Raw genomic sequence first — 25,760 nt, 5'->3', positions numbered from 1 at the left:
CTTCTTGTTAAATAGGCCTACCATATTTTTTTGTTTTTTTTGTATATGTGTGTGTGTGTGTGTGTGTAGGAGACAGTATTTTCAAAACAAGCCTCTTAAAAATGCAATATAATAAGCATACATGAAAAACTTTACCAGGAAAACAAATATAGGAAACAAATTTAAAATACTATATTATTAAAAATCAGAAAATATAATTTATTATAAATAAAATAATTCGATATAAACTATTTAAAAATTATTATATAAAAATAAAGGCATTCAATTATAATAATTTTTCAGAAATTAAATTACATTTTATGTATTACATTTATTTATTTATGTTTGTTTGTTTGTTTAAAGGGTTACTCCACCCCAAAATTATTATTTTTTCATTAATCACTTACCCCCATGCCGTTCCAAACCCGTAAAAGCTTCATTCGTCTTCTGAACACAATTTAAGATATTTTGGATGAAAACCAGGAGGCTTGTGTTTTTCCCGTTGACTGCCAAGTAAATTACACTGTCAAGGCACAGAAAAGTAAAGACATCGTCAAAATAGTCCATCTGCAATCAGTGGTTCAATCTGAATGTTGAGCGATGAGAATACTTTTTGTACGCAAAGAAAATAAAAATAACGACTTTATTCAACAATTCGTCTCCTCCAAGTCACCGTAGCTGCATTTTGGAGAATATCCACTGAACGCAAACTGCGTGTGCTGTTCTGTGTCAGCCGCACCACACAGATACGCTGTTTTCGCTCAAAACAAAGCGTAAATAAACGTAGAAAACGTATCCATGTGGTGCGGCTGACACAGAATGGCATACGCATACAATACTAAGGGTTGTATTTAATATTGAGGATTTTGTTAAAATAACACTATAGGCCAAAGACTTTTTTATCTCTTCCTGAACACTTTGGTGCTATCTCAAAACATTAAAAAAGAATCAGTATATTTAATGAGGCACCACGCAGGCTGCATCAAACCATTGCTAGGTATTACTACATGATTTTCGAAGTCATCTGATCAGTTCCTTTAACCCTTCATAACTGTTTTGGGTATCATGAAGTTGCTGTTGTTTGCATTTACACACATTACACAATATTTCACTAGTAAGAATCCCTGACTACATGACTACAACTGTTCTCCTGGAATTTCCAATTTAAATTTTTAACATGTAGATTTAATATTTGTTCCCCCCCCCCCCCCCTTTTTAAAAGTGAAATTGCAAAATTCTTTTCAAAGCCTGACGTTTGTCCATTCACAAGAGGGCAGCAGCGCACAATTCCTACCTCATCGGACTCAAGAAATACACTGAAGCCTCTTTCCTACATTTTAGCCTGAACAGTATGCCAATGACATATCCTAAAAAAGAAACTCAGATAGCCTAATTTTGAGTGTGACTGCAAAACGGTTTATCTAATTTTCAGATAGGCCTATCATTTCAGTGATTCGAGACTGAATAAAAACGCTTCAACGGAGCAGCTGTACGTTGGGTCTTCGTACTTTTACCATATTGTTAATAATGAAGAGGAATTTGTTTGACAAGTCCTCGGTATAATAAGCAGCAGCAAAGTGAGACTTAGAGTAAAAAGTACATGAAATATTTGGAGTCTTAAAGGAGCACGAATGGAAGTACTCGATAATCGGTAATATTGCAAGATAAAACGGTTCAAGTGCATGTTTGCAGGCATCCCATCACTTATTAAAGTGAGGCACGCCTACAGCGCGTGCGGCTGCCCAGTTCATTCTCACAGACCACAGCGCACTTTACAGTGCTCAGACTGTCACTGACACAATGCGCTACTATTTCTGGCGGATTTTTGTTTTTTACGAGGAGTAACAGTGGAATAAGAGGAAATCATGCCAATGCTATCGTAGGAGACCGAAGACCATTCACTTCTTTCCCGGGATTGTTCTTTTCTGTTTAACCCTTATCCACAATGCTTTACTTTCAGCTGGTGATCATGGCAGGGACTGTCATGCTGGCATACTACTTTGAGTACACCGATACTTTCAACGTGCACATCCAGGGATTTTTCTGTCATGATAATGCCTATACGAAGCCCTATCTCGGACCAGAAGAGTTCAGTGCGATCCCGCCAGCCATCCTGTACGCGGTGGTCGCAGGGGTCCCTGCACTCGTGGTGAGTTAGTGTGTATTGAAGGTTAAAGGAGTTTAGAATAAGCAGTGCATGCTGGTCGTGGTTTTTGGGAAGATCTTTATTTATATAATAGCATAATGTTAATCAGCTTGTGAATTGTAGGTTGTCCTGGTGGATAGAGTCTCATAGTCAGCCTGCCTGCAAAGTTAGGATAACAAAAATTGAAAGAAATAATACACAGAAGAATGTGGCATCTGGATTTAGATATTTATAAAACGTTCAGTTTACAGAAGGGAAAATGCTTAACACATCTATTATGTATATTTGATTATGCATATTATTTTGCAAATTAATTACCCAGTGTGTTTTCTAACTAGTGTCTATCTATCTATCTATCTATCTATCTATCTATCTATCTATCTATCTATCTATCTATCTATCTATCTATCTATCTATCTTAAAGGAATGACTATTTTTATTCAGCAAGGATGCATTCATTTGATCAAAGTTGTCAGTAAACACATTTATAATGTTACAAAAAAGTTGATTTTAAATAGATACTGTTCTTTGGAATTTTCCAATCATTAAGAATCCAGAAAATGAACCCATGATTTCTACAAAAATATTATAAGCAGCACAACCATATCTCAGAATTGAAAATAATAATTAAAAAAATGTTTCTTAAACAGCATATTAGAATGATTTATGAAGGATTATGCGACTGAAGACTGAAGTAATGATGCTGAAAATTCAGCTTTGCCATCACAGGAATAAATTATGTGTTGACAGTTGTGGCCAAAATAATTAGAACACCTGATAGATCTCAAAATATTGACAATTTTTGGTCACACTTTATATTAGGTGGCCTTAACTGCTATGTACTTACATAAAAAAATAAGTTACTACTTAATAACATACTTATTGTGTTCATATTGTATTGTAAAACACTATTGCTGCTATTGAGGTGGGATACAGGTGAGGTTAGGGACAGGTTTGGTGGTATGGGTAGGTTTAAGGGTGGGTTAAGGTGTAAGGGATGGGTCAACAGTGTAATTATAAATGTAATTACAGAAATTAATTACATATAGGTGTTTTGAAAAATATAAGTACAATGTAAAAACACAATAAGTGCATTGTACCAAATGATTAATTCAAATGTAAGTACATAGCAGTTAAGGCCACCTAATATGAAGTGGGACCCAATTTTTGCCTCCAAAACATGATTTCATTCCATAATGTTCATGAAACATGTAGCTGGTTGCTCTGAGCACAACTATCAGATGAAGTGAGTAGTGCTGTTAAAGTTAAAAGTGGATAAAAACAGTACGACTCACTTCTAGTGCTGTCAAAATGATTAATCGATTAATTATTTTGACAGCACTAGAAGTGAGTCGTACTGTTTTTATCCACTTTTAACTTTAACATTTGATATTTCCACCTTTTGCAGCAATTACAACAGCACATCTCTCTGGCATAGTGTCAATATATTTCCTGAGAACTTCAACACTAATGTTATCCCATGCCTTCTGCAACTCAAGCCAAAGGCTTTCGTTTGAATGTACAATAGATCTTTCCAGTTTATTTTCCAACTCGCCCCAAATTTGCTCGATGGGGTTGAGGTCCAGACTTTGAGGGGGCTAGTCCATCATTTTCAGTGTTCCAGCAGATTCCTTCTATCACAGACAGTTCAGGCAATAGTTCATTTTATGGGTATTGTAATGGCCAATTCAACAAAAATAACTGAAACCTCTTAAATATGCCAAGACAGTGTTCTAATAATTTTGGCATATTAAAATAGAGTTGTTTAAAATGGTAGAAATATTTCACAATATTAATGTTTTACTGTATTTTTGGTTAAAAAAAAGCAGCCTTGGTGAACATAAGAAATGTCTCTCAAAAACATAAAAAAAAATAAAATTACAAACCCCAGACTTTTGAATGATGAGTACCTCAGATGCAAAAATAGAAAACAAACGAAACAGTTGTTGACACTTAGTAAGAGTATAGGTATAAAAATAACAGCATAGTTCAAGAGGTGTTGGTTTTTATGAAAAATTTTCATGATGAAATCTTTAACTTTAATTTAAGGAGAGTTTGTTATATTGTTGAAATCTCTTTTAAAACTCTGAAGGTGACACAAGATTAGCTTGTATGAACATGAAACATGAAAAAGTCTCAATTTTCATCTTATTTAATATAATTGCTGTGCAGAAGAAATGAAGAAATGAGATATGACAGATTTGAAAAGCCTGCATCTGCAGGGCGCCATTGGTTAGTGTTTGCTAGGTTGGCCACAGTGAATGTCGAGATCTGTCTTTGAGAAGTCACTTTTTGGCTCTAGACTCTAGCTTTCTGTGCCTACAGTATATTAAAAGAGAATTTATGATGAGCAAGATATTGGCAGCTCCGAGGATCAATTAAAGAGCACCAGGATCACCACAGAGAAATCCCTGCTCTCATCTCTCATAAGAATTCCAATGGATTTGCTCAATCGATCTGAAAACACTCTTCCTGGCCTTATATTAAGGCCACACAAATTCACCCCCCCCCCCAAATGACTATTATTATCACCCATTTGCTGAAAGCATCACTTTTGAGCCAAGTGTGGAGTGAAAACTTCGATCTGGCCTCCAGCGTGCTCTGCGGTGGACAGTAAAGGTTAGATATCATCTGGAAGTGCAAGGCTTACAGTGTTAGTCCCAAATATTGCTGGCATGCTGAACTTGGGCATTTCTGACAAGGCAACTGATAAGATTACAAAATCTGAGACTTTAATGCAAGTGTATTTCTTACCCTCATGTTTTTTTAAACTGTGTGACTGACTTTCTTCTGTGGAATACAAATGAAGAAAGTTTTAGTCATTTCCCCCCCCATGCAATTACAATTAATGTTGACTGGAGTTTTTAAGTTTCAAATACAATATCGCCATAAAAGTAGTCTATGACTTGTGTCCTGCATTACTACTTTTCTGAATTTATACGATAGCTTTGTGTGAGGAAAAAACTGAAATTGAAGTTGCTTATAACCTTTCTCCTCCAGTCAGCTGTTATATTTTAAAAAATAAAATACAATTCTGACATTTTAAGTTATGATTATGACAAAATGTCAAATTTAAGCTTTTATGCTTATACATTTTGTTTCAGAATTTTCCATTTTTGTAATAACTGACTTTTCACCTCATAATTCTAACTCAAGATGCGAGCACAACATTAAAGATGTCCATCCTGTCTAGTGCATGTTTACAAAACTATGGAAAAGTAGTGAAGTAGAATGGAAAAACACGTTCTGTGTGAATGGCCCCTAAGACAGCTGTCTATTTCCATGGCATTTCTGATACAGCGTGTGTCTACTAACCAGTGGTATCGCTAGCATCAAGCATTCAGCTTTCATTAAAATATTGAAACCAAACAGTCCCTGTCCTATCTCTTGTATGATGTAGTGGTTATATTTGCATTCAGAGCACGTATGTATGCTGCTGACCTGCAAAGCCACAAGCATTTTTCAGTGTGCTTTTACCTATGTACCTACCCAGTTTTAAATGACACACCATTTTTAACTGTCAGAGGATTCTTGAGCAAACCGAATGGATTCATCACTGTGCACTGACTGACCTTTGGCAATTGTTCCAGACAGATGTGAAACCTGCCAGACAGAGAGTTTTAACTGTTATAATAGGATTCGACTCACACTACTCTCCCCAATTTCAATGTGGCCAACCACAAATAACAAGAAATATAATTTGAACGCTTTCCAAAGCTTGAACTGCCCTGGAGGCTTTTTAAATGCTTGATCTGAACCTGAGTATGATCCACCACCCTCCCACTGCTTCTGCTATTCATTTGGAAACAAACAACTATGAAAAATGTATTATACTATAATTGTGACATAAAGTATGCAAAGACGGAAATTATATGTTAGGATGGATTGTAAATTGGGATGAATTGCTTTCATCTAATTGCTAACTGTGCCAGAGCTCTTGAATAAATTGAACACATCAACTTTTAATGCCACAGACCTTCAAATATAAAGATCCTGTAAAAATATAAAGCAATAGTATGTATTACAGTAAACGGTAAATCTGCTTAACACATGTGTGTTGTAGTTAAAACTTCTTTTTTTTACTTGTGGAATGCCTGATAAAGGATGAGATTGACTTGACTCTAGGCCATGTGGAGATGGAGGCAGAAAGCAGATTAATAGAATTCTTCCTTGGGGCTGCATCTCACGTTGTTCATATTAAATATGAATACGAAAACAAATAAAAAATTAATTAAAGAACTTTTGGAGAGCCCATGTGCCAGTAAGAGAAACCGTATCACTCATCAGGTTTGGCTTTTTGACATTTATGGGACAGGATGGCATGATGTCTATTAGAATTGAATAGTTAGTCATGCCAATCCACAGTAACAGTCCCAAAATGCATAAGAATTCTTTTTGTACAAGTCGTGAAAGGATTTGTTGTCTCCTGTTCATTGACAGATCAGACCATATTTATCGTTAATTTTGAAACAGTGGGTTCATAAATCTCAGAGTTTGCCAATTTATGTATTATTTCTATGACGATCTAAAGGAATGTGTCTTGAAAGTGAAGTAAACAAAAATAACAAATATTCTATTCTGTAATATGGGTCTTGGATGATTTATATAATGCCTCTAACTTTCCAATTCAATGTTTCTACATTTAATCAATGCAATTTGTCTTTTTGAGCTTATTGTACATACCTCATATGTAATCAATAAAGAACAGAGATTCATGCTGCAGTACTAACAAGTGATGTCAAAGTGATATATCCTCAGACTCTTGATGTAGGGTTCCCACTTCAAAAGCTCGCTCAGCCGTGCTAATATTGAGATATCACTGATGTTGTAAACCTGGAGTTTGCTGCACCGTTGAGTTGGCTCAAGAGTTCACAAGTTCAACTGTCACTTCCTGTGTTTTTTCACATTGGTAAAAGTATTGGAATAAGGGCACCGGGCTCTTCTGCAGTTGAAGTTTTCACATGCTGTGAACCGGTTAGTTGCAGACACTTTTATCCTAAGTGACGTAATACAAAGTTGCAAACGAGCAACCGGTTTTGCATTTTATGAGGTTGTTATATGTAGCAAGAAAACAGAAAGTGCACATAGTGAACAATCATGGGTTAACAAAACAATTTTTTTCTTTTAGCTGCTGAATTACTAGGAAATGAAGCTCCACGATGACAAGTTTCAGTTAGTTTCATCTTCTCTTGTCCACATCTCAGAAAAAATTTCAAAAATTTATTTATTTACACACACAGCAGTGGCAAGAATAAGTTTCAAAATATCTTTGAAAATGCCAAGTTCTGTCATTAAACTCTAGGTGGCGCAGGCTGATGGGTGGTTAACGCAAATTCACAGTGTTAAACTACTTGGCACAAGCTGATTGGTTCATGTTGCATACACAGCCAGTGAGCTTGCTGCTTTACACTGGCTGGTTAGCATTCACTAGAGCAGTTCACAGCGCACTTTCAGAGTTCCTCTGAAACCCTTCACCTTCCCCAGCTCCACCTGTATAGGTCTGCTATGGGTTATTACATATGCTACTTGTTCAGTAGCAGTCTTCTACTCACAGCATCATATCAGCGTATGTATTAGCAGTAGCAAGTACCTGTACTTGCTTTTCAGCAGCAGCAGTAACGAACATCAGAAGCAGCATAACAGACCGCCACCCAGACTAAATACGTTAACATTGTCATAACCGTTACCATGCTAAAATCTTTAGAGTAAGTGAAACCTTTTAGTAATTTGTATTTTCTTGAAAACATTCACAGCCGAATGGAGAAAGTAAGTCAAACCCTAAATTTAGTAACTTGTAGCTCCTCCTTTAGTAGTAATATCTTCACCAAATGTATTGTGTAGCTGCTTTAAAAGACTTTTGACCAATTTTGGACCGTCCCTCTCCACAGATGTTTCAGTTTATCAATATGTCTGGGTTGTTTTGATAGTGCAGCATTCTTTGGGTTATGCCATAGCGCAGGCATCCTCAAATCTGGCCCACTCCTGCAGAGTTTAGCTCTAACCCTAATCAAACACACCTGAGCATGCTCATCAGAGTCTTCAAAATCATTAGAAAATCACAGGTAGGTGAGTTTGATCAGGGTTGGAGCTAAACTCTACAGCAGATTGGCCCTCCAGGGAAAGATTTGAGGAACCCTGCCATAGCGTCTTGTTCACCGTAAAGTTGACCCTAAAGCATTAAGTGCATTTGTCATTGATGCAAGCCATTTGAAATGTCCTGGGTTGCTTATAAAATTGGCTGAACCAATTTATAGCAAGTTATCACAAAACCCCCATAGCCTTCTACAACTTTATTCTTTCAAACCCTTCCAGTACTAATTGCGAGTGGTTTTTTTATGCTTCCTTTGACCCTGGTGCACCCTGCCAGTTTGGCAAAATCAAGTTCAAGACCTTGCTGGGAACTGGCATCTGGCCGGCACAAAATCAACCTCTAATCATGTCCATTGTGTTCATGAATTGGTCTTTATGCGTGTTCCAGTGTTACAGATAGCTGAAATACAGCCTGATTTTGTCTTCAAGCCTAGATAATTAGATTTTAGCTTTATTTAGATCTTAGTTCTAAGTAAAGATCAAAGAAAAAGCAGAGAAGAGGGAGTAAGTAACAAAATGTACCATTAAAAGCCTCTTATTTGATTTTTGTTGCTTTTTTGTCTGCAGATTACAGTGACAGAGTCCGTACTCTTCTTGCTGCAGTATGTCTCTGAGGATCTAGACAACCGAGAGAAGATCATTGTGATGGGCGACTGTTGTTACCTAAACCCTCTGGTCCGAAGGACATTTCGCTTTCTTGGTATGTCTTCACAGACAGAAGCGCACTAATTAGGGCAAATGTAGATTTAGACTTTTTCCTTTCCTTGTGCATCTGTGCCTGCAGCAGAAGAAAGGCAAATCGAGATGTCAGACGCACATACAGTACTTGCAAGTTTCTTGTGTGGGGCAGAAGATACACTCATGGTTCATGTCAAAGCATTCTCTTAAATTATTTATTATATTTCTTCTGCAGAGAGGAATTGAGGGGGAAAAGTATGGGATGTTCCTTTCCCCTGAAATCAGACCAGAACAGATATTAACTCATAAATCCAGTAGACGCTAAAAGGAAGTGTAGCCACATTACATTTCAATTAGCATCTTTTTATTATTCATATATTCTTACAAAATCAAGAAAATAGGTTTTAAATGTACTTTTATTTAACACTTGAATCACAATCACTGACCACCCAGAAACCAGTCGGTGAATTTTTTCTAGTAAAGAAATAGCCAATTCTTTTCAAGACAATCACACAAAACTTGTGTTGAAGGTAAACAGTGTATTTAATATTATTTATTTTTCTTAGCATCTTCTATTGAACATGACAGCAGCTGTTTATCAGGATCGACAAGAATCATGTTAAAGAACTGATTTAAGTGTCTGAATTGCAGTGGCAAAGCAATATTGTATTTAGTAAAGTGTGCGAGATTGTGGTAGTCTGCTCCATCTTTCACAATTTTAAAAGGCAAACTACAAAAATATGAATAAAAAACAAAACAAAAAAAACTGTGTCCTGAGCATGAACCTTTGACGAGTTCATCCTGAAACAAACACTATAATTGTACTAATGCAGTAAGTGTTAGAGAGATGTTGCATAGTTTCTGCTTTATTCCTGCACAGTAAATTCACTGGCTTGTCTGTTATGCTGCTCTTCTCGCTTCCCATTTAAGTGTGCAATCATGTAGTTTTACGAACCATATGATTACACTTGAATTTTGTTGTGAGAACATCTCAGCTGAAGTTCAGTGCTACGCCACATTAGATTTCTGGTTAAAAGATGGAGTCCTCTGGAGCATAATGAATAAGCTTGTTAATGTGGGGGCCGACAGAGGAGCTGTGAGAGTAAACTGACAGCGGTAGCGCTCATTGTAAACTAGTTTCAGTGTACTGCTTCTCCAAGCTCTGCTCATAAACAACATTCAATGTGACAAAGCTGCCCACGCTTACATTAAGATTTGAGTACCATTCCTCTGCTTTCGTGCCTAATATTCTGGTTGTAAAAAATATGGATACTCACCCAGCATTGAATGGACTGTCATTTTCCATGATGTGATTACAGTTTGGCATCACTGAGCTTTTCAGGATTGGTTTCCTTTTTTTAAGTGGTACATATAATCCCACTTGACCAATATTCACACTAATGTTCAGAAGTTTGAGGTCAGTAAGATTTTTTTTTTTTTTTGGAAGAAATAAATGTTTCTTGAGCCAATTCAGCATACTAGAATAATTTTTGAAGGAGCATGTGACACACAAAAAGTGAAAATTCAGCTTTGCCATCACAGGAATAAATGACTTTTTAAAATATTTTAAGATAGGAGAGCAGTTCTTTTAAATTGTTACAATATTTCACAATAATGCTGGTTTTACTGTATTTTTTATCAAATAAATGCAGTCTTGTTGACCATAAGAGACTTCTTTCAAAAATACAAAATCTTACCAACCTCAAACTTTTAAACAGTAGTGTGAAATCCTAGATTTGTGTCTTTGTGTTCCTCCAGGTGTGTACGCATTTGGCCTCTTTGCCACAGACATCTTTGTAAATGCCGGACAGGTGGTAACGGGAAATCTGTCTCCATACTTCCTGTCGGTGTGCAAACCCAACTACACAGCGCTGGGGTGCCAACAGGTGGTGCGTTTCATCAGTCAACGGGAAGCCTGCACAGGCAATGAGGATGATATCTTACATGCTCGCAAATCATTCCCATCCAAAGAGGCGGCCATCAGTGTTTATGCGGCTCTTTATGTTGCTGTGAGTGAACTTGACATATACACATACACAAAAGAAAGAGTCGGGTCAAACTCAGTGGTTTCTGGTTCATTGTAATTCATTAAAAACAACAACAGCAACAACAAAAAAACATGAAATGCAAACCTGATCCAAAGCTATGCATTGTGCTTTGAAATCTTGCAATTTATGAAGGCTGTTTATGAGCAAGTTAAATCAGGGGGGGGAAACAGCCTGTACTGTAGGTCAGACAGAAGGTGGAAACTGATTATTTGAAACTAAATTATAACTAATCTAACATTATAAGAAGAGCTCAGAGAACAATAAAACAATAATTAAATTGCTTAATGTAATGTAATATGATGTATGAAGTAAATAAATAATATACAATGACCCCTTTCTAAAGCATATGCATAGCTTTTGCAAGTAGTGTAGAGTTTATAAAAGCACAGTATCTTTAATGCCTGAGGGCACTGTGTCCTTCTTAATATTTAGTCTGTACATTACTAACTATTCAGACTGACTTGTGATTATGCTTATCTTATAAAATTGCTGTCCGATTTAAGATTTTAGAAAGAGCATAAAAGGATTTTGCTCCAACACGCCTTCAAATTCGAATGAGAGAAGCCTTTTATCCCATGCTATGGTATTGATCCAGGCATGAATTAGGTTTCATAACAGGTTTTTTTCAAAAATTGTACCACTTTTTATAAGCATAAAAAGCTATTTTCCATTTATTCTTGAAGTCCAAAGTCTTCTAGGCCCATCCCAGCTACACAGCACTCATTTTGGACACAGAAAATAGATTTTCTTTTTCCATCAGTTCTCCCGAGGTCTTTAAGTTGCTTTGCCTCGCTCTCTGATTCTCCATCATGTTAACATCTGGGGTGATCTGTAAGATTTAATACAGGGGTGTCCAATTCTGCTCCTAGAGGGCCAGTGTCCTGCAGAGTTCAGTTCCAACCCCAATTAAACATGCCTGAATCAGCTAATCAAGGATAACTAAGTAACTTCCAGGCAGGTACATTGGCCCTCCAGGAGCAGGATTTAGCACCCCTAATTTAATGCAATCCAAAGCTTTGTAGAAATGCATCTAAAAGTGGAAATAAGTAAATAAGAATCATATAAGAACATATTTCTCCTAGCAACATTGAAAGCTTAAACATGCCAATGAAATTAACTACTCCAGTCATTGAATAAATCAGAAATGGTTTACATTCCGAGTAGGCATGTTTTAATGCTAACAGCCTCAAGGCAGATAGTAAAAAGTCCAAATTGCTCTTCTAGGAGATTAATTGAATGGGTCCTATGACAATAATAAAATGAATAACTTCCCTGTAGACAGAAAAAACGTTCATTTGTCATATCCAAATGGCATTGTGTCATATAGTTAGAGGAGAGGAAGAGAATCAATAGATCTAGCATGCCCAAGGGCTGCTCTGTTAATTAATTACCTCATTTGGCCTGTGATGGAAAATCAAAATAGCACTTCTAAATTCTAAATTCTGTCACTATTTACTCATTCACCCTCGTTCCAATCCTATTTCCTGTTATCATTGTCAAGTGTAGCACAAAAGTATTCAAAACCTCTAAAATATGTCAGAACACTGACAACGTTTACATCTAGCTCACATCCAGATAAAAATAAATAAATAAATAAATATATAAATAAATAAAAAATCAGTCAAATTCAATGAAACGAATCTTCATATCTGCTTTTGTCCTCAAAAATGTGAGTTTTGAATAAGATAAGAAAGAGTAATGTCAGGGTTTCTGCAGGTCTTAAAAAGGTCTGAATATTTTTGTTTGAATATGAGATGATGTTTGAAGAAGTTTGTTTGAAGATGAGAATATTTTCTTTACTAAAAGTTTGCATTTTACCCTCATAAAATCTGCAGAAACCCTGCTAATGTTTACGCACATATTTGAATTTTTAATTATTGTTATCAGACAATATCAGATATTTAATTGCACATGCTTATGTACACTTCATTTTCAATTTAGATTATCTTTGTCATCATCTAACACTCACGTAAAGTCAATCTCTAAAAACACCTCTAATAATTTAGTAAAACTGTTAAATGTGATCTTTAGCTAATCTAAATATCTATTTTCCATACTGTACATTATAAAGTTGTGAAGACATAAATCACTTGCAGCATTAAAATAATTGTGAGTTTTTAGTGTTTTGTTTTTAACCTGTTTAGTATAAAATTATAACATCGATAATTTATCGTTAATTGGCCATAACATGGAAAGCTTATTGCATTGGCCATAATCAATGCATTACTAGACCTTTAAAATGCGAGCTTCCTCAGGATTATAAGGAAGCTTGGTAGATTGAAGAAGACATCTATCTGAATGCTCCTGGTGCTTCTTGCTCAAGACATTAATAGTTGTACTTGATCAAATCCTCACAGTGAGATGAATGCCCAACCACCCCCATCTTATCTCTCCTCTAAGGCTTGATTCAGGACAAAAGCAAAGCAGGTTGTCTTCAAATACCACCAGACTAGCCTTCAAATGCCACCCTTCCAGTCAGTGCCAATGCCTTAGATAAATGAAACAATGTAGCTGAACCATGGAAATGTATTAGCAGCAGACACATTCAAATGTTTACATACACTGATCAGAGTAATTGGTGCATGTTAGCATCCAGTTCATTATAGTGAAAGCCACTGTATAAACGATTAAATTGAAACCTGTGTTTTCAGACAAACATGCCCACACGGGAGCAGGGAATGAATGAGCTATGAAAAGCATTTACACAGTGGTTAGGATGAAGATGTATTACTCAGTGCTCTGTTTTTCCTCAGATGTACATCACATGCTCGGTGAAGGCCAAAGGGACACGGCTGGCCAAGCCGGTGCTCTCTCTGGGGCTCATGTGTCTGGCCTTCCTAACTGGGATTAATCGAGTGGTGGAGTACCGCAACCACTGGTCTGATGTCATTGCTGGCTTCATCATCGGAGGAGCCATTGCTGTCTTTATGGTGAGGTCACTTTTGAGAACACACACTAATAGTAAAGATATATATGCAGTTCATATGCGTACATGAATATGCACACTCGGAAATTCAGTTGCTGATGTTATTGAATATTTTCATATGTAAGTACTGAGTGATTTTAATGAACTGTTTGTAAAAATTTTGTGAGGATTTTTAAAATTATATTATGTTTAGTTATAGCAATACAGACTATACATTAGATTAGACTATACATTACCGTTCAAATGTTTAGTGTGGGTACAATTGTTTTTCAATGTTTTTGAAAGAAGTCTCTTATGGCTGGATTTATTTGATCAAAAATCTAGTAAAAAACAGTAATATTGTGAAGTATTATTACAATATAATAATGATTTATAAAGCTTATTAATAAATAAGCTTTCTATTGATGTATGGTTTGTTAGGATCGGACAATATTTGGCCGAGATACAACTATTTGAAAATCTGGAATCTGAGATTGCAAAAAAATCTAAATATTGAGAAAATAGCCTTTGAAGTTGTCCAAATGAAGTTCTTAGCAATGCATATTACTAATTAAAACTTAAGTTTTGATATATTTACGGTAGGAAATTTACAAAATATTTTCATGGAACATGATCTTTACTTAATATCCTAATGATTTTTGGCATAAAAGAAAAACTGATCATTTTGATCCATACAATATATTGTTGGCTATTGCTACAAATATACCCGTGCTACTTACGACTGTTTTTGTGGTCCAGGGTCTCATATGCTGATTTTGTGGCCAAGAAAAATTTATTATTATTATTATCAATGGTGAAAGTTGTGCTGCTTAATATTCTTGTAAGAACCGTTTGATGGGATTTTTTGATGAATTAAAAGTTCAAAAGTACAGCATTTATTTGAAATACAATGTTTTTGTAACAATGAAACTCTTTACTGTCACTTTTGATCAATTTATCACATCTGTTAGAGAGACTTTGGACTATGAGGTTCTGATTGGGTAGTTGATGAGTAAACCCCCCTGGGTGCCGGTCAGAGCACCAATAATGAGGAGACAGGTGATCAGTTTTAGACGGTGTATTGGCAAAGAAAGGTAGGGCCACAGATGTACAATAAAAGGTGAAGATAGTCTGCAAAAATAAGTACAATGAAGAAAATGAATAAACTAAATTATATAAACAACAGTAAACATTCACTGTTACACAATGAAGCCAAAGTATTCCCAATTCACATCAGTGATATTTCTCTACAAACATACGGTTAAATGAAGGGAAAGAAGGTCTTTCACAGAGAACTACAAGCCATGAGTGAGAATTTGTCACTATGAACATACAGCTATCATATATGGGTAGTTGTGGTGCATTTGAGCAGCATCTGCATAAACATAACACTCATCACTCATTCGGTAATTTAACAGCCCAATAGAACTACATCGCGTCATTCAAACAGCTTTAAGAAACACTGTAATACATAACACTGATTTACATCCAGATAATGAATGAATAATCACTAGTTAAGTATCATTACCAGGCTGAATAATACAGAACGATCGTTACAGGACATGTCTGGGCAGGTTCGTCTGATACAGACGCATATAACACTGTTCCGATCACTGTTAACGCAAATATAAATAAAATCGCTTACTTTGCGGTCAGTGACTAACACCTTGATGTTAAATCTGCAGCAATCACCACGAACCAACTAGAGTAATCATCCTTTCAGCCGGTGGCTCGAACAGATCACACGAACACAGCAAACAACGGCAACTCAATGAACTACGTTGCCCTCTCCCGTAATACTACTACGACTACAGTTTCAAATTAAAAGTCCCTCTTGCAGGAGCCTTTAATACAGCCGCCCCCAAAGATGCCGAGCATCTTTGCTTTCAGAAAGGCGACTTAACTAGTCAGTGTTGGGGGCCTTCAGTCTATCCTTTGGTAAGGCTGGCAGGATTACCAGGCGGGCTACTGGTCTGGTATAAACGTGACCCTTCATCTGTACATCAGCCGACCTGATATGACCATCTGGACTTGGGTAGGTCTTGATCACTCGCCCTACAGGCCATAAACTTCGAGGTAGTTGGGGGTCGACAATCATAACAACTGTCTGCTCCTTTAGGTTGGGAGGAGAGGCTTGCCATTTCTGCCGGGTTTGGAGGCTAGGGAGGTAGTCTCGTATGAACCTGGACCAGAATTGGTCTGCTAGAATCTGGGAATGTCTCCAGTGCCGGCGACTCAACATCTCTGATTCAGGGTAAACGACTTGAGGCAGAGATCCATCGGGCCGCCCATGAGGAGACTGTTTGGCGTCACCGGTCAGCATCTGCCACATCTGACGATACATACCCCAAGGGTTTTGAGTTCAAGATGGCCTCTACTTCCAGCAAGACTGTCATTAAGACTTCCTCTGGAACTGACTGTGAACCCAAAACTGTGTACAAGGCCGATTTAACTGACCTTACTTCCCTCTCCCAAACTCCACCAAAATGAGGGGCTGATGGAGGATTAAAGTGGAAGTGGATCTTTTGGCGGGCAAGCTGACGCTGTATATCAGGAACCAATGCGGCATACGCTTCCTGTAACTCCCTTTGACCCCCACGAAAGTTTGTACCTTGATCCGACCATAATTCCGCTGGTGTTCCTCTTCTCGCGATAAACCTTCTTAGGGCCATGAGAAATGAGTCGGTACTCATGCTAGGGAGTAGGTCTAAATGGACGGCTCTTGTGGTCAGACATTTGAAGAGAATACCCCAACGCTTCTCGGTGCGTCTCCCAATTTTAACTAGCAGGGGTCCAAAGCAGTCCACTCCACAAGAATGGAAGGCAGGTTTATTGAGCTGAAGGCGTGCAGCGGGTAAATCCGACATCTTCGGGATTGTCGGTTGGGCCCTCCAACGCTGACATTCTGGGCAGTCGCGTTGAAACCGGCGGACAGCTTCGCGGCCTCGGAGAATCCAATAGTATCTCCGTATTTCCCCGAACAACCGTTCCGATCCAGGATGATGTAACTGGTCATCATAATGGTGAATAAGCAAACGAGTGACAGGGTGGCTAGGATCCAGCACCAGAGGATGTAAAATGGAGTCCTCGATGCCTTCAGTTCTCCGTAAACGACCTCCCACTCTTATCAGACCACTGGACGGATCCATTTCAGGAGCTAGGGTAACTAGCCGACTCCCGGACCTAACTGGCTTTCCAGTCCCTAACAGTTTATAATCCTCAGGGAAGGATTCCTGCTGTACCTGTTTGAGGATATGGAGCTCAGCCTGGCGGTAATTCTCAGCCTCCGGAGAAGTTCTTGGAACCAAGTTGTTCCGAAGTTCTTGGGCGGTTACATCCAACAGTTCTTTCCAGGTGTTGTAATTCCATCTATCAATCTTATCAAATGAGGGGGGAAAGGTACTGATCCCACAGAAGGTAGATTTCCGTAGTTCAACCTGGTCTTCCTTGGTTTCAGCCTTAGGGATTACTGGCCATTCTTTGGGATCTTGGAGGAGGAAAGAGGGTCCTTGGGACCATCGGTTCGGTGCAGCCAGGTATTGGAGAGGTCTTCCTTTTGTGAGGTCATCAGCGGGGTTGTCCGCAGAGCCTACATAATGCCAAGAGCACTTGTCTGTCAGCTCCTGGATCTCAGCGATTCTGTTCCCCACGAAGACTCGGAAGCGACAGGACTCAGAATTCAACCACTGGAGGACCGTGGTAGAGTCTGTCCACAGGGAAATAGACTGGACCGGTAGTGTTAACTCGGTTTCAAGTAACTTAGCCAATTGTGCCGCGACAAGACTCCCACAGAGTTCCAGTCTTGGAATCGAGTGAGCTCGTTTAGGAGTGACACGGGACCGTGCTATGATGAAGGACAGGTAAGTCTGACCGCCCTGATCTGTAGTCCGGAGGTAAGCCACCGCTCCATATGCCTGCTCAGAGGCATCCGAGAAGATATGTACCTCATGGGTAACACCATCCATCCCAACCTCAGGAGGGACATAAGGCCGAGGAAAGGAGATACAAGGAAGGTATCGGAGTTCCTCCTCCCATACACTCCAGGACTGGAGGAGCTCAGGTGGAAGGTTGGGGTCATCCCAACCTCTCTCCTTGTTCCATAATTGTTTAATGATGACTTTTGCCCGAGTTGTATAAGGTAAAAGCCATCCCAGGGGGTCGTACTGGGTAGCTAGGACCTTATAGATGTTCCTCAAAGTTGGAGTCTTGTAAATTACAGGTCGGTGTTTGTAGGACAAAGTGTCTGTCTGCCAGTTCCAGCTCAGACCTAGCGTCGATTCAGGGATGTCTGATTTCTCCTGTGTCAACCACAGCTCCACACTCGCAGCTCGGGCATCGGATGGTAGATGACTTAGCACAATAGGATCATTGCAGGCCCACTGGCGAATTTCGAATCCAGCTCCAGAAAGGATATTCCGTAGTCGATCAATCAAGTTCCGAGCCTCATCTGCAGTAGGCAGGCTCTGCAGACAATTATCGACATAGAAACACCTCTCCACTGAAAACCGAATTGCCTCATCAGTCAGAGGGTGTTGCCGGACATGCCGTTGCAGTGCATAGGTGGCACAGCACGGACTGGAGGTTGTGCCGAAGGGCAGGACCTGCCATTCAAAAATCTTGGGTGCCTCATCCATTTTCAGGTTCCGCCAAAGGAAACGGAGTAAGGGACGGTCCTCAGGTATAAGGCAAACCTGATGAAACATCGCCTTAATATCCCCACTCACAGCCACAGGATGTTCTCTGAAACGGATAAGGACGCCCAACAGTGAGGCTCCGAGGGTGGGTCCTGGCAACAGGTACTGATTAAGGCTTTGTCCTTGGTACTGATAGGAGCAGTTAAAGACAAGGCGGAACTTCCCATTATGACTAACGATGTGGTGGGGGATGTACCAACATTCAGGTGAGTCCGGTATAAGATCTGTCACCTCCCGAACAGCTCCTGTCTCCATGAGTTTCCTCATCTCCTCTTCATAGACCTCAGCTTTTACAGGATCCTTCAGTAGACGCCTCTCGACACTACGAAGGGTAGGTAGGACTGATTCTTTAGGTGCATTCAACAAAGGCATGTCCTTTCGCCGCAGCAGGGGTGTAGCTAACCGATGTATTTCCTTCATTTCCAGGATAAGAGTCTTACGGTCAAGCAGCTGAAGTGCCTCCTGATCCTGCTTGGACCGGGTTACCTCTTTGCCCTCCCACTGTGGAACTGTATCCAACTGCCACAGTCGTTGAACGTTCTGAAGTAGCTCGTCATGAATTGGAACCATGGAGGTTAGCAGGCATTGCCGTGGGGTAGGAGGACACCCCATAGAAGGTATAGGACCCTGGAGCGTCCATCCTAGGTGTGTGTGAACTGCAGCTGGTGCGCCCCGGCCGCCCCATCGAACAGGCTCGGTTGGGGTTATGAGATGGGGCTGATCAGAGCCGATGAGAAGTAAAGGTTGGACATCCGTAAGTGTACGGATCGGGAGACCACGCAGATGCCTGTACTTCTGTTGTAGCTGTTCTACAGGGTAAGATTGGCGAGACAGGTTAAGACGATCGGCAGTGAAGGCATGATTGATCTTATAACTGGTCTGAGGTTTACAATGTGGAGAGATGTGAAAGGAAATAGAGCAACCCTGAATGACCTGGATATCATCTCTCACTGTCCGCAACGGAAGGTCTTCTGGGACACCCTGAATGCCCAAGGCCTTAACTGCAGTGGAGAGCAGAATGGTCCTCTGACCCATCATCGAGAAGAGCGAAGGTGTCCAAGGTTCGATCTTCATAATGCAGATGCACTGGAACCACTTTGAGCATAACCCGCCCTTTGACAGAGGGTTTATCCAGGAGGAACCTATCTGGGGAGGAATTCGTCAGGCAGCTCTTCTCCATGTTAGTTGAATCCTCCTTCTGGGATGGACTGACATTCACTTCATGAAGAGGGCGGAGATGGATGCCTTGGCAGATGTTGCAGGGCTTTTTAAGGTCACATTGAGCAGCATGGTGTGCCCTAGCACAACGCCAACAACGGTTGTTACTACGAATCCATGTCCTGACCTGGTCGTTAGTAAGCTTAGCAAAGGATGCACACTGGCCCAGGTAATGCTCAGTCTTATCACAGAAAGGACAATAACGTTTCACTTTGGCAGGTTTGATTTGTGAAACAGGACCTTCCCGAGGAGCAGAAGTCTCAACCGGGAATTCTCCAACCCCATGCAGGATGGTCACAGTCCTCTTCCCAGAATCTGACTTGGCATGTGAGCCCTTAGACATTGGCTCGGTATCGTAACTGTGACACCAAGTTTCGTAACGGAGCCAGTTTGAAAGGTCAGCCAGATTAGGGGTTGTGCCAGGTTGGCGGAACATATGGCGGCGAAACTCAGCTCGCTGCTCAGGGGGGAGCTTACTCAGGAGGCGCGCAACGTGGGACCCACAACTCAGCTCCAGCTCACCGTCACGTCCCAGGGTTTTCAAGAGGCCCACTAGTGACTGCACCTGGAGAGCAAACCTCTGGAAGGCTGAGATATCACCTCGTTTTATGTCAGGGCTCTCAAGGACACTAGCAATCTTCCTTAAGGCTAGCTGATGCGGTTGGCCAAATTTATCATGAAGAGCTGCCATCGTATCAGTGAATGGGGTAGGTGAGTTCAGGTAAGCATCCGCTATCATTCTAGCCTCCTCAAACCTAAGGTGATCCACCAAGATCTGATATTTGAAAAGTTCAGTCCCGTTGGGAGGAAGCAGGTTCTTCAGAGCTATCCGGAGACGAGCAAACTCACCAGGATCAGGCCGGCTGAACTTAGGAATCGAAGGAGAAGGTCCCCTGTATACATATTCAGACCCAGAATAAGGTGCTACAGGATGTAGGCCGGGCTCTGCCTTTGATGCAAAGACTGTAGGATTCGAATGAGCGGTACTGAACTGAATTGCGGAGAAACAGGCACGGTTGTGCGGTTAGCAGGTAAGGGCATGGCCGCAGATGTGAGTAACTCTCGAAGCTCTTTAGGGGTAGGAGGTGGGGGAAGCCCACAAGTGTCAGGAGCATAAGGCTGAGAAGGGAGTGTTTCAGTAGCTGGGAACACAAAGGAATACTTTCTAGTCTCTGGCACCACAGGTTGGTAGGTAGTGGCACCCATGTCCGATAGTGCAAGGTCACCCACCCGGTTCCTCAAGTCAACATAAGGCTCAGGCCAAGGCAGGGGAGGAAGTTCAGCAAAGTTTCCATCCTCCGCTAAAGGTGTGGATTCATACCGCCTCACAGGAGTACTGGATAACTGCAACGCCGGTGGCTGTGCTGGTGAGAGATTCTGGCCTCTAGCTTGACTAAGGTCAGCTCGAAGGGACTGAGCCACTTGAACTAATTCTCTGACTTCAGCACGGACCTCTCTCAGCTCCTTCAGGTCTGCCTGGAAGGCCTGATGAGTCTGCATTAGTTGCGCATGTTCATGATGCAGGTGCTGTAGCTCGCTGTCGTGTGCAGAGGTAATGAAACCAGCCGCTTGAGGTAAGGAGAATGATGGCTGATGGCATTCAGCATGCTGTGAAGGCTTATAAACTGAGGACATGATCTGTGAGCCATTAGAACAGACCAGGTCTCCACCAGGGGGAGTGGTGTATGGCTGGAAGGATGGGGGAGGAGTCCGATGGACAGGTGCCTCCCAGGGGTGAGGGACATCACACTCAGCAACAGGTCTGCCTCGAGTATACTGTACTTCATACTGCTGTAGGTAAGAAGGAGGACGTGTGTGGCGTTTAGGGCGAGCACCTCCAAATATCTCCTCATCAGGATCCATTATATCAGCAGGGAATACTCATCCGGCTCGAAGGACCACTTTGTTAGAGAGACTTTGGACTATGAGGTTCTGATTGGGTAGTTGATGAGTAAACCCCCCTGGGTGCCGGTCAGAGCACCAATAATGAGGAGACAGGTGATCAGTTTTAGACGGTGTATTGGCAGAGAAAGGTAGGGCCACAGATGTACAATAAAAGGTGAAGATAGTCTGCAAAAATAAGTACAATGAAGAAAATGAATAAACTAAATTATATAAACAACAGTAAACATTCACTGTTACACAATGAAGCCAAAGTATTCCCAATTCACATCAGTGATATTTCTCTACAAACATACGGTTAAATGAAGGGAAAGAAGGTCTTTCACAGAGAACTACAAGCCATGAGTGAGAATTTGTCACTATGAACATACAGCTATCATATATGGGTAGTTGTGGTGCATTTGAGCAGCATCTGCATAAACATAACACTCATCACTCATTCGGTAATTTAACAGCCCAATAGAACTACATCGCGTCATTCAAACAGCTTTAAGAAACACTGTAATACATAACACTGATTTACATCCAGATAATGAATGAATAATCACTAGTTAAGTATCATTACCAGGCTGAATAATACAGAACGATCGTTACAGGACATGTCTGGGCAGGTTCGTCTGATACAGACGCATATAACACTGTTCCGATCACTGTTAACGCAAATATAAATAAAATCGGCTTACTTTGCGGTCAGTGACTAACACCTTGATGTTAAATCTGCAGCAATCACCACGAACCAACTAGAGTAATCATCCTTTCAGCCGGTGGCTCGAACAGATCACACGAACACAGCAAACAACGGCAACTCAATGAACTACGTTGCCCTCTCCCGTAATACTACTACGACTACAGTTTCAAATTAAAAGTCCCTCTTGCAGGAGCCTTTAATACAACATCCTTGCTAAATAAGAGTATTATTATTTTTTTTTTAAGTACTGACCCCAAACTTTTGAACAGTAGTGTATGTTGGATAATATATAGTATTATGCAACATTGTTCCTTTTGCATTTTCTCATTTTTTGAATCATAAAACATGCAAACAAAGTTATATAAAGGTTATATAACATGATATGCACAAATCTAAGTGCCTATGAAGTCACCAATGATGAGACATACTAAAATAAAAACTAAAATAATGTGTTGCAACTCCTGTTCAATCTGGTCTTATGTAACTTTACCTATCAGGCAGACATTTCTAAGCATTGTTGGGGAAGTGGGGAACATCAAAAGTTTGAAAACACCTGATTTAGACAAATTCTAAACAACAAACATCATAGTACTGAATAATTTAGCAGTGCTTTAGCAAAAATACAAGCTTAAAATTTCTGTTTAAATACCTCATAGACTTGAAAGTGCTTTACTGTACATATTTTTATAGTACACACTGCATCTTTACAGGGAGTTTGGAGGGATCTGCAGCACTGAGTTGCCTTCAAGACATCTTAAATTTAAAGAAGCCATAGAGCAACAAACTGCTGATCTCATGCTGGTTTGACTTTTGCCCATCACACCACCCTGCATATGCCTGCATACTAAGAGAAAAGGTTTCAGATGTGTATGTCAGTAAATACTCTATGCGTGTTATTTATATGGGAAAAAATATGAATCATGAAGTAATGTTTTATACTGAAGAAGAAATGTGACATATGGCTAGGTAATTAGGTCAGGGCACAGGATTGGGCACATGTGTAGCTTCCTCTTCAACAAAACACTACCGTTTGTGCTGTGCTGGGCACACTGTTGTTTATAACAGTGAAGATGAGAACCCCAATGTGAGCCTAGAGAAAGGTCACACATCAGCTCATGCCTGATTGCCTCACATTAGGCATAACAGCATTGTGAGTGAGTTTGTGGAAGCGTGGATGTTTTATTTTCTGTGGTGCTGTAGTCACACTGTACAATATATGCACTGACCTATTTCTGCTGTTAGGATGGATTGGGGGAGGGGGTGGAGGGAGGAAGGTGAATATAGGCATTGAACTCATGGTCAGATCAAATCTTATAAAGCATCACATCATCAGGAGGCAGTAAAGGGGAACAACAGTTTGTGCTTAAATAAATGTATTGCAATAATCTCGCAAATGGCTGTCTCCTGATTCCTTAGAAGTTTGGTTTGCAAAGGAGTTTAGTTCAGGGCTCAACAATAAGTAGTCTTTTTTTCCTGTTAATGTTGTTGGGAGAGTACTTCGGATTTTACTTTAGATTTTATATGTGTCAACAAAACATTTAAGCAATATCATATAAGCAAGAAGGCTGTTGTACAGAATATTAGCATCAGAAGTTCATCGGTTGAGGAAATTGTTCCAAATTAGGCCAAAGCAGAATGACTTTGATTAATACACAGTAGTGGTCTTTCATTCCTGAATGAATCAGTGTTCAAATTAGAGTAAATTATTTAATGATTCAAACATAAATATAGTAACTTTTTGTGGTTTTAAAGGGGTCCTATTATGCTTTTTCACTTTTTGAATTTTAGTCAGTTTGTAGTGTATATGTTTGGGCATAAAAAGATCTACAAAGTTACAAATCTCAAAGTCCACTCCCGGTCCATGTATGGTCCGTGTACCATGGTTCATTCATTTTTTGATTAAATATTGAAAACCAAAACATGAGAAAACGGCACCATTTTCATTTTTCGTTTTTTCAAAAAAATGAAAAAACAAGAAATCGGCTTGTTTTTCCGTTTTTACATTCAGGGTTAGAAAATGGATAAACAGCTTGAATGTTCGATTTCCACATGTGGGAGGGAATTAAACGCCCCTTTTCACTGATTGGTCATGCCAAAAATGAAACGGTGCCGTCATGATGTCGTCTTCAGTAGCCTACTGTGTAACAGATAAGAGTCCTCCGCTGTTAAAGCGTTTATTGCAACTCCTGCATCTCTCTCTCATCAAACAACCAGACTAACAAATGAACGGGGTTTACTTCTGTGTAGTCATAGATTCTCTATGGCAATTATTAGGTGCTTATTGCAGAAATATGTATGTACCTTGGATCTGCAGCCACATTACCCTTTTAGTCTATTTCTTTGGCGCACCGCACATTTTATTTAGCTGTCCAGTTATCAAAATCTGTGTAGCAATGCTGCGTGACGCACTGGACAACACGGGGCGAATGCATTTACATTATAGTGAAGCGCAGAGCAGTATTGATTTTAGTATATCCAGCAGTCATAACTTTTAATTTAGACAGTACAGTTTCATTAATAATGAGTATAAATTGATTTCATTTTAGACACAAAACAGTCACAAAACACAGGCGTTTCATTCTTGAATGAATCCGAGTCTTTGAATGAATCGTTTGAGCGAGTGGTTCAATGACCCATTTGCTTTTTGAACTAATCGGTTGAATTGATGACTCTATGACTCATTCATCAACACAATGACTTGCCGCCACCTACTGGCGATGTAACCTTCATAATTCAAGTATCCAATTGTTTCATTTTGTCACTCATTCCATATTTCTGTAGGCTATTCAAAATGTTTTTGTTTAAAACATTAACCTAATTCCATAATGAAATTGCTGTGTTAATGCATTTATATGACAGTATCGTATAAACTTCTCTATGAAAAATAAATAAATAAATCAAAATAATAATCAAAACGATAAGATACACTAAAATCGATTCACACTAAAATCGATACTGGTCTGCACTTCACTATAATGTAAATGTCACGCAGCTTTGCCACACAGATTTTGAAAACTGGACGGCTAAATAAAATTTAAAAACGCCAAAGAAATAGACTAAAAGGGTAACGTGGCTGTAGATCTGAGATAGATACATATTTCTGCAATAAGCACCTAATATTTGCCGTATAGAATCTATGCCTACACAGGAGTAAGCCCTGTCTAGGCGCTACCCCAGTATGGTTTGTGTCAAGCCATTTGTTAGTCTGGTTGTTTGATGAGAGGAGATGAACGAGAGTTGCAATAAACACTTTTATTCTGTTGCACAAAACTGAAGACGACATGATGACGGCACCATTTGATCCTTGCTTGACCAATCAGTGGAAAGGGGCTTTTCATTTCGCCCCACACGTGAAATCGAACATTCAAGCTGTTTATCCATTTTCTACCCTGAATGTAAGAACGGCAAATCA

The 25,760-nt window shown here is 39.7% G+C and overlaps 1 protein-coding gene across 4 annotated transcripts in view; it reads left to right on the top strand.

The window, feature by feature from the left end:
• Positions 1 to 1,677: 1,677 nt before the first annotated feature.
• The window catches only part of plppr5a (phospholipid phosphatase related 5a), a 46,239-nt gene continuing 22,156 nt past the window's right edge, over positions 1,678 to 25,760 (top strand). For 2 of the 4 annotated variants that reach the window (XM_058761746.1, XM_058761741.1), the window contains exons 1-4: positions 1,678 to 2,128; positions 8,783 to 8,915; positions 10,652 to 10,902; positions 13,695 to 13,871. In XM_058761746.1, coding sequence (XP_058617729.1) covers positions 1,925 to 2,128; positions 8,783 to 8,915; positions 10,652 to 10,902; positions 13,695 to 13,871 — 765 coding nt within the window. In that variant the 5' untranslated portion in view covers positions 1,678 to 1,924. Of the gene's footprint in view, positions 2,129 to 8,782; positions 8,916 to 10,651; positions 10,903 to 13,694; positions 13,872 to 23,058; positions 23,228 to 25,760 lie in introns of those variants that run through there. The other 2 variants (XR_009268591.1, XM_058761757.1) reach the window with 2 other exon arrangements.

This window comes from Onychostoma macrolepis, chromosome 02, assembly GCF_012432095.1.
Source record: "Onychostoma macrolepis isolate SWU-2019 chromosome 02, ASM1243209v1, whole genome shotgun sequence".
Classification (NCBI taxonomy): Eukaryota; Metazoa; Chordata; class Actinopteri; order Cypriniformes; family Cyprinidae; genus Onychostoma; species Onychostoma macrolepis.
This window is presented reverse-complemented; position numbering and strand designations above follow the sequence as displayed.